The 13,301-nt window shown below is 39.0% G+C and overlaps 1 protein-coding gene across 4 annotated transcripts in view; it reads right to left on the bottom strand.

The window, feature by feature from the left end:
• Positions 1-1,860: 1,860 nt before the first annotated feature.
• PTPN13 (protein tyrosine phosphatase non-receptor type 13) overlaps positions 1,861-13,301 on the bottom strand; it is a 120,801-nt gene continuing 109,360 nt past the window's right edge. For all 4 annotated transcript variants that reach the window (XM_065061800.1, XM_065061801.1, XM_065061802.1 and 1 more), the window contains 11 exons: positions 13,024-13,180; positions 12,601-12,777; positions 11,218-11,306; positions 9,577-9,632; positions 8,387-8,490; positions 7,278-7,426; positions 6,598-6,688; positions 5,559-5,896; positions 4,803-5,018; positions 3,709-3,771; positions 1,861-2,704 (listed from right to left, as the gene is read on the bottom strand). In XM_065061800.1, coding sequence (XP_064917872.1) covers positions 2,624-2,704; positions 3,709-3,771; positions 4,803-5,018; positions 5,559-5,896; positions 6,598-6,688; positions 7,278-7,426; positions 8,387-8,490; positions 9,577-9,632; positions 11,218-11,306; positions 12,601-12,777; positions 13,024-13,180 — 1,521 coding nt within the window. In that variant the 3' untranslated portion in view covers positions 1,861-2,623. The remainder of the gene's footprint in view (positions 2,705-3,708; positions 3,772-4,802; positions 5,019-5,558; positions 5,897-6,597; positions 6,689-7,277; positions 7,427-8,386; positions 8,491-9,576; positions 9,633-11,217; positions 11,307-12,600; positions 12,778-13,023; positions 13,181-13,301) is intronic.

Raw genomic sequence — 13,301 nt, 5'->3', positions numbered from 1 at the left:
ATTAGACACCCAGTTCCTCAAGGTTAAGACAAAAACACAAATAAATTCAGACCACTTCTCAAGAGGTCAATGCCACCTTTCACCATACATGCAGGATTTCTTCAGAACACCTGAATGCCTCCCCATTGGGGCCCATCTGTTTTATCATAAAGTCAGGGTAATCAGGAATTTGGTCAAGAAAATTTCAGTATAAGAACTCCGTATTATTCCTGCATCATCTTGTTTTCAGCTACATACCGATGGAGGATGATTTCAGATGGAGAGAGCTAGATCAAACAGATTGACAGCAGATGTAGAAGGGCCACATTTATCCTTCTTTGTTCAGACAAGAATGCTTTGCCCCAGAAACCCCGTAGTTTCTCAAAAAGAGTTAAAATAGTTAATAAGTAAATGGGGATAGCTAGGTTTCCCAACTCACCTTCTGGGGTTGGGGTCCAATACAATAACTAAACATTGGCAGGGTGAAGAGACAGGTCTATTTATTCACTAACCACGTGCTCACCTTCCAATGTTATCATCTGAGAAATAGACTATCTGGGGGTGGAGGGGCGGTTCTTTTCTTTTTCTGGGAGTGGGGAGATTGGGTCAAGTTAATTATCTTCTGCTTTTCTATGCATCCATCATTAAAAGGAAATCCATATACCATACCATAGAGCTTCATATTTGTGAGGACAAGCAGCAAAACCTGGACTCTCATACTGATTTGTGTTTCCCATAGGCTGTAATCTGATGCGAATTTTTTGCCGAATACCAAAGTGAGCTTCATGTAGTGTACTATACAAAAATCAGTTCCTGTTCCTACATTGTTTGGCAGGTATGTGAAAACATCTAAAGGAAGAATTCAATTGGCTTAACCACACTGTCTACTTACCATAACTATTTTTTTTGTTTCTAAAAACCAGACAGACTCAAATCCTCTGAACTCACTATTTATGTTAAAGCAGCAGCAGTGTATTGACTAGCTGCGTTTACTTACTTTGCCTGCTGACAACTGCAGTCCTGAAAATCTTCTGTCTTCGTTTTAAATCTCCTTCATACGGAAGTCTTTTCAACATGGCTAGTCAATCTGCCTCTGCTTCATTCTACACAGAATTCCTTTTCCTTCCTCAAACTACACTGCTCTGAAAAAGGCACAATTTTTCAACTGTGCTGGTATGCTGGAGGGAATAAAAATCATGGTGTTACTGTGACAAGTGAAAGAGGCTCTTTTTCTTTTTTAAGGCATGCTGTTGCTAGCTAGAGTACCATTAAACAAGCAAGATGGTGACCGTTTCAGTTTTGGGACACCAAAACACTATGGGCTACTATTATGAAGAGTGAAAACCTTGGATAATCAGAGGCCTCTGAATTTATTTCCACCCTTGCAATGCAGAATGCTCTCAAATTACTACTCTTATACCCTTCCTGACAGCACAAGGTTCAGTTCTGGTAAGGACAGCTGGGACAGGAATACTGCTCAAACCTCTGAATGGTCTCGTGCTGGCTGACAGCAGTTATTCACCATCCAAGGTTTCCATAGAGCATGAAATGAAAATTTATTTTCAGGTCAGTTTTGATGTTCATGAGATCACTGAAACACTTAGAATTCAGTATCCTGCCTCTCACAAACCAGATGGGAGGGAAGAGAAAAGATCCTCTTCCTTCTACCACAGTGTGGAAACTCTCCAGAAAGGAACCCACAGTTGTGCAGCTTTTCTCAAATGGACACTGAAGAAGAGGAGGACACTGAAAATTTAAAATGCACACAGCCCTTTTGCTGCAAATTTCTTAAGAAGGGCAGCAAACCACAGTGAAGGATGACATATAAGGCCAAGAAAAATCAGTCACAATGACATAAAAATACTCAGAACATCTGAACAGTGTACTTTAAGTGTATTTTTTATTTACAGACTGTAGATGCCTAATCAGTTACAAGGTTAGACACCTGATAATTCAGCTTTTTTTGTAAAAGTATATAAATATATACACGAAACTCTATGAAGTAAACATTATTAACTGTGATACTTACAGTAAACATTCACTACTATCCTTATGCTAACAGGCATATGTTAAAGCTTAAATGCTGATTTCGAGACACCCTCTATAAAATAACTGTAACTGTACTAAAAGGGCAAAAATTATGTGCCATAAACAAGCTTTTAAAATAGACTAGTAAAATGTCTTTGTAATAAAGTTTGCCAGGATAAAAATACTGCTTCATCCCTCCCACTCCCCCACCTCATAAGAAACAAATACCCCAAAACAGTTGCAGAACTGCAGGAGGTATTATAAGATCACTTTTTGTCTTGTATTTTTTTTTTTAATTAAAATATTTTTATTTCGGTACTTCATCACATATTAAGGAAGCTGCAAAAAAATGCAGCTTTATTAAATATTATTTACTGTTATACAAACATCTCACATATGTGTCCATGGGGCTGAAGACATTAGTGGTATTGTATGAGCTATCCCTTTTCCTTATATCTATATACCTTGGTTGGAATGACGGAGAGACTCTATAGAAGAGACATTTGATAGTAACTGGAGAAAGGGACTGGAAAATTATTGACAGAAGAAAGAAAACACATGATAGCCTCTAGATTTCCTTGCTTCCTTATTTTAGAAGAACTTTTCCTTCAGTATTTTATTTGCCCCTCTGTTGTTCTTCATGTTGGAGATGGTTCAGGACATAAAGGACAACTTCATAGCAGAAAACATACTGATCCTGCAAGGGAAAGGAAATCACAGAACATGCGAAAAATGTTTGCACCACCTACACAAGTCACTCTCACCCGCACTTCACAGGTGCACTGCACTTGATTTCAATACTATTTCTACAGTATTACATTTCAGTACTATTTTTATTATTTCTTTCAATCAAAACAAAAAACACACAGTGAAGAAATAGGCCACCACATGCTAAGACAAATCCAGGCACTGTCCTGACACTAAATGTATATGCTTATAAGTGACATTCATCCCCCTTTCACATCAAACCCACCTCAAACAGAAAATTACTTTACAAAAGCAGAAGTGAAGACAGCAAGTGAATTTCAAGCTCTTGCATCAATGCCAACTAACGTGTAACTCAGATGACAGTGCAGCTTATCTTTATCTCAGTGGTACAGGTGTGAGGGCTAATACATGATTTGGGGTGCAAGGTGGGACTGAGAGTTTTAGTTTTTTCTTTTTTTAAATGCTGTGATTTGACATTTCCTTCCTACTCAAAGTGCATATTTTAACAAGACCTTGTGATGTCCATCTCTAAAGTGAAGTTAATTAGCTCTAGACCTAGATTGCTCCTAACACATTCATTTAACTTCTGGCTGAACATCTCCCCAAAGGAGATTTCAAGACATCTGTGGTAGTATCAGTGATTCATAGCAGCTACAGTGAGGCCTTTGCTTCAGTTGCAATGCAATTTGTAGCTTAAGAAGTTCAGCAGATTTCCCCTATAGCACATGCTTTTCAAGAAGGAAACGCCCAACTTTTTTTTTTCTTTTTTTTTTTTTTTTTTTTTTTTTTTTTTTGCTAAAAAGCACAGATTGAAACAGCACAGCATGTTTGAAACTGCATGTATTTATAAATTTATTTATATAAATACATTCTGTTTCTCACTGGTATGCATCTGATTTAATCATTGTGTGCATTACAGAAAGTCTCCTGCCCTATCAGAGTTAGAATTCCAGTGTCTTTCCTTTCGCACATACCTGGAGAAGCCAGACTCACCTCTGTCTGAACCATCCCATGTCGCTGCAGACGCATCGTGCGCACCAGATCTGAGATGTCAAACTACCAAAACAAACAGAAAGTTACACATTTGAAAAAAGACACACACAAGCATATAAAGGGAACATCCCTAGCAGCAAACCAAGGGAAGCAACTAAGTAGATTAACCACTTGGTGGTGCAATAAATTACAATTCACTATAGCCCATGCATGTTCAGTATATCACCAGCATGTTTCTGGGCAATATGGATGTGGCTCTCTTGCTTACTCTTACTAGGAGCTGAGTGTGCAGAAAATAGAGCCCCTTGGTGCAACCTAACCAAGTGTTTTTTATTTCCTCAGGTCTATAAAGTTCTAGACATTTAGTGGGTGCTTAGAAACCCTGCTGAGCTAAGCATGACATAGCTCACCTTCTCTACAAATTGACAAAAAGATTTCTACACCAGGCCACTGAAGGACATAAATATAAGCAAGCTAGCACCCTCCTGTGGATCACCCTAGGAAAGATAGCCCTGGTCATGCTGGAAAGGTTAATTTACATAGCCCTGTCTTGGGCTGAGATGTTTGTACACTGAGTTTTTGATTCAGTTTTTTTATTCTGGTTGTCTTATAGCTGCCCTCCAACAGCTCATGGATCTCTGACTGACCAAGTGCCAAAATTCTCAGCCCTAAAGCCATTTAACACGATAAATCCATCGAGTACATCCAGACAGGTAAGGCAGGCATTTTAACTTTGCTTTCAACTACCCGAATCATCATGGCAACACACTACTGTTTCCAAACCATACGTCAGAATTCTGCTACGACAGGAGATGTCCTTGCAACATACCCTAGGAACATCTCAAGTAGCACCTAACAATGTTGGATTGCTGAGGTCTCAACAAACAGGACACTGAAGCAGATGATCAGTAGATGTCAGAGCTCTTCCCCCCGACAAACTGCTGTTTTACACCTTGACTTATGTTACATTAAGACATGGCCAGAATGCTACCCTCAAAAGCATGGCATGCTCTTTAAGCAAATGAATAGTTCCAGTGGAATATTTTTCCTGCAAGTCAAAAGCACAGCTTAACCCATCCTCTTGCGGTACTCACATCGAGGTCTCTGCTGATCAACCCGAGAACAACATCTATACAAATCAGGGTTCCCGACCGTCCAATGCCTGCACTGCAGTGAGTTACGATAGGTCCCGACTTATGGACGCGCCGCATGTAGGAGATAAAAGTAAGCAGGTCATCTGGTTGAGAAGGGGTGTCGTGGTCAGGCCAGGCGATGAAGTTCAGATGGGAAATGTGCCGTACTTCACCTGTCTGAGGTTTAAAAGCAACAAAATGTGACTCGTGGGAAGAAGGAAAACACAACAGGTAAGTTGTCAAAGGAAACAGTCTCAGAAGAGAGAGATTTGCCCAAGGAAGGTATTCTGTAATTCAATAAAACAAGAGAAACAATGAGCTAAACTAAAAATAACCAGCAAGTAATGAAATTGTAAAAGGTTCACTGTGCAGACTGAGCTGATCACACAAACGAATGAACCAGCCAGACTGAATTATTAGTGAATTGCATATCCCTATTTCTGTGGCCAAAGGCACCTAAGGAGCCAAAATTTAGAGTCTCATGAGCATAATGAAATAATTTCCTGGCCCAACTGCCTTCTCCTGTAAAGGCCACAGAGTATCACAAGCTGCAATGAGGAAGAGTTGCCTAGTAATGATCACTAGACAAAGAAGAGAAGCCCCAGGTTACTTCTCAATGCAGACATTGAGATTGAAAGCAGGCAATCCAGAAGTACGAGGATAAAAATGCCAATACTCAGAAAAAACATCTCAGCATGCAGAATTCAGTTTACTTACCTGAATCTCTTCTAGCTCCAGCACTCTAATGATAAAGCCTTTCAGCTGCTGGAGTCTTATAAGAGCAAGCCGTAGTCTGTCATTTATCATGGTGGCTTTATTGAGTACATCTGGCCAGTAACGTTGGCATTTTATCTTTTCTCCTTCAACCTCCTGAGTCATCATGGCAATCACAGTACAGTTTTGCTCCCAAACCATTTGCCAGAAATCTGCTACAGTAGTAGGGAGAGGTCCTTGGCATGCAATGTAAACAAACTCTTCATTCCCCACTGGCATGCGAATGAAGCTGGCGTTGATGTACCCGCCTTCGGTCCCAAGAGGTACTCGAGTGGTATCATCTGCAATCCCCACACAACAAAAATATCTCAGTGTTATGTGTGCACATAATTAGACCTTCACACAACAGAAATGCTGAGCCTCAGACAATCACACAGTACTGATTTGCCAAAGATGACTCCAGATCTTACTAAAAAAAAAAATTAATCATAATACTTGCTTCAGGATACTAATCAGTATCTCTCTTTGAATAAAAAAAAGATGGCTAGGGGAGAAACCTAAACCAGCAGAAGGGAAGGATGTACAATTTGAACTGCAGTTCCTCTGAAACAGAGGCTGATTATTTCTCATTCAAAACTAACCCTTGTCAGTTCTCACTTCTCCTTCACACATCTCCCAGCTAACAAACAGAATTTTGTTGCAGAAAAATCTACAGATCATAGTACACGTCTGCTTTTCCAATTTTACACGGGTAAAAACAAAAAACCCTTGTTCCAAACATATATCTCAATTAAGACACAAGATCTGCTGAAACAACTGGAGAATCTGTGAATAGCCATCCCTACAGACTATAATAGTCTTTTGTTCACTGATCTTAAACTGCTTTACAAATGCTCACTTGAAATGTGTAGGAAACAAGTGGTAGATCTTTTTTTTTTCCATACTCAGTAGCAGAACCTGGGTGTGGAATCAAATCATCTCAGTTCTGATCCAATTTATCTGACCATACAGTTGGTGACAAATCAGGTTAGTTAGGACTTACAAGGAAGTATGTTTTTATATCTGTTCTTTTTCCTGTTCTCCTTTGCTTGTCCAATCAAACACTGATCCAAAGGTTTTAACTCCTGAAGGTTCTGTAAAGCAGCGATTACATGTGCATTAGAAAGCAATGAATGGCAGCAAGTGTTAAGAGCGGTCATGTATCAAGTCTTTAACAGACACAAACATAATAATAAAAAAAAAAATCCTAAGTAATTCAGTCACGGGAAGGAATCTAATTCCACATAGCTAAGAAAATACACCACCTTGAAACAAAACAAAAAACCTTATTATCCAGTAAATATTTTACTAAATTATCCCAAAAAAAGAGATTGTGTAACACGCTTAACTTCAGACCTTGGAAAAGTTGTTTTCACGTTCTGCAGCTAGATTTCACAGCCTTTATTTACATTGTCTGTGCCTGTTAATGTCATATTCACTTGGTAATTTACCACAAGCAAGAATGATGTAAACACACTTGTGAATTGAACTCTCAGTTCAAGTTCAAACTCATCTCTCAGCAGCCAGTGGAAGGAAGGGAGAGAAGTCTTTGGTAAAAGAACCCTTTTCATCCCTTCAGAGCTGCAAATTAAAGAGCTGTGGTATTTAAGGCAGTGCAAACCAGCCATTCTAACTGTTTCAATACTAGAAAAAAAAGACTTCAAAGGACAAATAGTTACTCACTTCAATCTCCTTAGAAGGGACTCCCTGTTCCAGCAATCCCCGCAACATCCTGATCACTGACTTTAATTTGGCCCCTGAGTACTTGCCTCCAGGGAGTACATTCACAGCAGAGAGTGCAGAGATCTCTTCATTTGTCACTAAAGGGAAATCTAGCAGAACAAGACTGATTGATGTAAATACCAATAAATACATCAGCTTTGATGAACCCAAGAACTAAAGGTAGTATTTTCCTAAGCTTCCAATAAATACACTGAAACAAACTTCAAATACATTTTAAATGTAAGTTCTTCACATAATAACCTACAAAATTGATGAATGCACATAGGCATGAATTCAGAACTCTCCACTTAAATATCACATTCTGTGACTTCATTTTTAGCACTTACATTCAACATGTCTTTCAAGCAGTAATCCTAAAATGTGTTAAAATACATATTTTTTTTCCTCAATAAAGTTTGCTTTCTATCAGGCCTTCAGTGTTCTTCTGAAGCACAACAAAATTAATGGAGTTTGTCTGGTACCACAATGAAAAGTGTTCTATATCTCCTGACTTAATCAAATGGTTTACATGGATCAACCTTTTCTTCTTTTAATGAACACAGAGAAAAGGCTGCTATGTATGGATTTCAGGAGCTGACAATTCTAACGCTATCTCAAAAACTACAGACTAGATTCTGCCAAACACATCAAATGGAGTAGTGAAAGAGTCATGGTAAAGAAAAAAATACGGCCTAATTTGAGCATGGAGTAGCCACTCTGTGAAGCACATGATATATTGATCTGACCACAGTCAAAACCACACAAACCATCTCTATTGTTACAGCTTTTGTCAGATAGACACTATGAAAGAAAACACCTCAGCTGGTTTCAACTCTATAACTAGAAGCCCAACATTGCCAATACTTGTTCCTATTAACTCTCACACATTTATCACAAGAAGCTATAAACATCCTCTCCAGTGGGCTGCTGAGCTGTTAGATTTCCCATTACACATAACACCACACACTCCAAACATATCAAGGACATTTAAAAATTCACTTCTAACATTTTGTCTACTTTATTGTGATCTTCATCTTCAGTTTTCCACTGATAATTTGTTGAAGTTTTACCTTTGTTTACACGTTCCTGGCTGATTGATTCAATCGGCAGTTCATCACTTCCCCACGTGATTTCATCTTCATCTGCTTGGCTCAAGGGAGGTTGAGCAGGAGATCTAGAGGAGACAAGGTATGGAAGAAAGAAAGAAAGAACACCAGAGGTAACAATCATATTAGCAATCCAATAAAAAACTGCCAGAAAGTAATTTATAGCTACAAGTATTTCTGGACTGGATACATACCAGTATTCTCAAAACATTCCAATTTTTTTCCTTTTTAAAATCTCCAGCAGGGATTTGAAAAAGGTGACAGTGGAAAAAGAGCTGGAAAGATGTGAATCTAGTAAAAACTGCCACCACATTCACTTTTCAAAGGCTAAGCAGTCAAATAACATCCAAGAGCAGATTTGTACCACTCACATAATTCACTGCCTATACACTAGAATATCTGTTTTCAATTGCAGGTTTTCTAGCTTTGTTAGAGATGGAGATAAACGTATTAAGTATTTTATTAGGTCATAATGTCACTGCCTGTGTCAAGTCTCAACCCAAAACTTCCCAGAAACTTAATCAAAACATAAAAAGTAATATATACACTTTGAAACTTCACTTAGACTTAGGACTAAAATTATTTAGCACAGGAAAACAATCCTGGGAATTTCCAAGATTCAAGACGGCTCAAAGGGGCAGCCAGTAACTTGGCCAGGTATATCCTTAAAAAAAGAAGCCCCAAACACCCAAATGGGAACAGATGGACCAGCTGAACTATATGATTTAGTTTCTGTGCTCTAAAACCAGAAGAAGTGACATTAAAGAAGCTTGTAAAGATACCAAGTGAAAACAGCATTGTTTGAATGTTTTCTTCATGTGCAAGTACCAAATTGTTAGGACAATGCAAATTAAATCATTAGGGACCATGTGATCACATCCCAGTTACTTGTTATAACCACATATCAAAGGAGTAAGTAAAACTAGGGCATGGTAAACCACATAGAGCTGACTAGTATTCAGGCAAATTATAACCTTTTTAAATGACAAGAATAGACAGGGAACAATTCAACAAGACATTGCACAGACTTTCTACTAAGTTTGTTTTGGTTTGGGGGTAGTTTGTGTTTGTTTTTCTCCTGCATAACATATCCTTCTTCAGAGTTTCAGACATCACAGTTTTGCTTTCAAGGAACGCTAGAGAAGAAATCTTACCTTTCTGGCACAGCTTTTACTTCACAACAGTCTTCACAACCATTTACATGTGTTGGCTAGTGGAAGAAATATTTCAAAACACATTAAAGGACATGGTAATAACACTCATCCACTGTAAATTTTAAACAATTAACAACTACATGGACTATTTCTGAAGAAGACTAAGTTCAAAGCAGCACATAATGAAAGACTTTCCTCTTTTAGACATCTCATTAACCCAAAATAACAGAGGATGAGAACACTGAGCACTTGGAAAGAGGCCCTACTGTACCAAGGCCAAAAAGCTATCTTAAAATCATTCCTGACTCACAGCAGCAGCAGAGCCAGCTAAATTTTCTCCAGTTGACTTCTCTGGTTTCTAGTACTTGAACATGTTTTATGAGGCAAGTTTGATAGTGAAAACTTCTTCCTCAACTGACAATGAAGACTCAGCAGAGAAGGTATTTTGATCCTCCTTTCAAGAAAAACTCTCTAAAACCATTTACAGTTATTAGGCCAGCCTGTAAGTTTTCACTGTCATACTCAGAGAATTTTACTTCTGGATCTCCCAGAGCACACTGACAGAGAGCCAGATTCCCAGTTTGACTCTCAGCTCTACTAACTGCACAGAAAGCTGCAGCAGCCAGGATTTGCTGGGTAAACACAGTTCTGCTGATTTGAAATACGAGACAAAACCTGGGTACCTAGGGACTGATGTAAAACAGCACAGGCAATAATGTGGGGTAAACCCAAATACAGAAGTGATTCAGGTTAATGAACATATCCTAGCAAAAAGTGAGGGGAAAAGAAACCCCAAATTTACATTTTGGACAGCTAAGTCTACACAGCATTCATTGTGACTGCTTGTATTTGATTTACAAGGCAAGGTTTTGGTAGTGGGAGGTTATGGGGTGGCTTCTGTGAGAAGCTGCTAGAAGCTTCCCTCATGTCCGATAGAGCCAGTGCCAGATGGCTTGAAAAGGGACCTGCTGCTGGCCAAAGCTGAGCCCAGAGAAATCAGAGGTAAAGTTAAGCCTGGAGAGAGGGGTGGTGGGAAGGTGTTTTAAGACTTGGGTTTATTTATCATTATCCTATTCTGATTTGATTGGTAACAAAAATTAAACTAATTTCTCCAAGTCGAGCCTGTTTTGCCCGTGATGGTAATAAGTGAATGATCTCTCCCTGTCCTTATCTCAACCCACGAGCCTTTATCTCTCCTGTCTACTTGAGGAGGAGACTGATAGAGTAGCTCTGGTGGGCATTGGGCATTCAGTCAGGGTCAACCCACCACACTGCTTCTCTTCTTTGGGCAGGAGTTAAGGAAACCTTTTAGACTAAATGCCTGAAATAACATTAACAAGATAGTTTATTATTGCCCTTTTTGCAAAAAAAAGCTGTTGGGCTTTATATGAGAAAAAGAGTACAGTAACTCTATGCTTTGTTCTCTTGTTTAGTTAATTTATGATAGAACGATCATACACTATTTAAAAAATAAATATTTGTACACCATTTATAGCTACCACTGACAAAGACATTTTAACTTAAAATACAAGTAAAGTTATTTCCCCAAGTTCTATGCCAATAGGGAAAATAAGAAATTGTAAAAGTGTCCAAGAAAACAAAACCAGCAGACACACGTCTGCCAGCTTCTTGCCATCTCACCTCTGAAAAATCTTCAGGTAAAGAAGACCCGTCACAATCTGTGTCTTCAGACTTATCTTCTGTCAGCTTTCCATTCATCTCTACTGGAACTGGAAAAATCAGGACATACATCATAAATACACCGAAGGATGCGCAGGAGTCACCTCCTTGCAGATGTGAATCCTGCTATACCCATATGGCACTACACAGGAAATATAGGTGCCAGAATTACCAAGAAACATCTTTATGTCCCTTTGCTACCCATGTGCTGGAAAAGAGGGCTTAGCACACAGGATAAATGAGACTCTAGGCTTCCTTCTTTTTAACTAGAACAGCTGTCATTACATGTGAGATTGGTTGCACACCTAACAGAATATCTGTGCTACAGTATAATGGATGGACAGGCTAGTGCTAGTAAGTTATCAGATTCTCATGATAGCAGTGTTTCTGCAGTTCAGACCAGCAGTAGGGTCTAAGCCAGGATTCTATTTGCTCTCTGTATTAACAAGAATTCTGTTGTGCCGAACAAAATCTGACTTGGATCTGACTGCTACAGTAGTTTCCCGCTGCCATATCTTACGGATTCAAAGCATCTCCAGTTGCAAAGGCCAGATCCTAGCTAGAAGAAACTTGAAGCAGTGGAGCTCCAATGAAGTTCTGGCTGTGTCAGGACCTCAGTGTTCCCTGATTTCTAACGTAATGACCAGTGACAATAACTCAATGAACTTGAAGAGCGGCAAAAGAGCTGAAATAATGATAATTTTGGATGGCATATCTTGAGTTCCAGAAGGAGCCTGTACAGAAGCAGCAAACATCTTGCTTGAACGTTTGGAGCATAAATACATGGTGTGTCACCACAAAGGAAATAGATAGCCCACTCCATGCTAAATTTCAGTTAATAACAGGTGCAGCTGAGGAGATGGAATAAAGGAAAAGAAAAGTGTACAGATAGAAGCAGGTATTGGAGAAAATTACCCAGTCTTTCTAAAAGACACAAAGCAGGTTGGCAGATTGATTGTGAGAGATCTCAACACATGTCCAAGTTGTGCAACCTGCAATCAATGAAACGTTGAAATGCCTCAGCATTTCAACCTGACTGCAGCTGTAGAGCCATGTACCTAAACAACATGAATTCCATCCAAGACATAATTCCAGAACAGGGTTCATTTTCCCAGATTACTCAAAGCAAAATCCAGATTTACCACACCAGAACTTGACTTATTAAGTTGCATCTGAAGCTGACTGGAAACAGCAATGATTCGTCTGTGTTCTACTTGGCAAACTTTCAGTTCACACATCAATTCAATGTCAACTCTTCTTGCCAAATCAATGCTTACCTGGCATCTTGTTTCAAAAGAACATTTTGCTGTTAATGATATGTTTTTTTTTAATGGCTCACAGTACCTGACAGGTGATCTTCTGATGTGGCCTTCTTGAGATGCAGAAGGCTCTGAGCCTCTGAAGTTGTATTAGTACGATTTAAGAGGTTCTGGGCTTCCTCATCTACAACATCCAACAGATACTGGACAACTTCATTGTGATCATCCTCATCGTAGTACTCATCATCTGCAACTTCTGTTTCTAAAGAGAAATAGTATAAACTGTCAAGTTTTATCAATATAGGATGTTCTGTGGGGGTAAAAAAAACTAAAGGGGAAGACACCACGGCATTATTTCTAGCTTTTATCAAGGCTACTCAATCCTCTCTGACACAGAATCTTATTTCCATAAATTTACTTCCAACACCAACTAATTCCTCTAAAGCAGAGCATACAACTTATGAACTTAAGACTCAATAATGCTGTCCCCCATCTCACCTCCTCTTACCTGATTTTTCAGTGTGTTTAGAAAAATCTGACATCTGACTGGTAAAGCCAAGGGAAGGTGCATCTCCACATCCTGAGAGATTCATTAGTCCTTTTGTGTGATGGATATCGCTTTCTTTACTTGCCTGAGAAGGTCCTAAGATGCCACTGCCATTTATCTAAGAAAGCAAAGAAGAGTACAAATTAACTCTTAAAGAGTACGGCAATCCACTGAAGCAGCAAGCAACTCTCAAAGTTCGATGCCCTACTTAGCAACAAATAAAAAACCCTATTCATGTA

This window comes from Columba livia, chromosome 4 (genome assembly GCF_036013475.1).
Source record: "Columba livia isolate bColLiv1 breed racing homer chromosome 4, bColLiv1.pat.W.v2, whole genome shotgun sequence".
Taxonomy (NCBI): domain Eukaryota; kingdom Metazoa; phylum Chordata; class Aves; order Columbiformes; family Columbidae; genus Columba; species Columba livia.
This window is presented reverse-complemented; position numbering and strand designations above follow the sequence as displayed.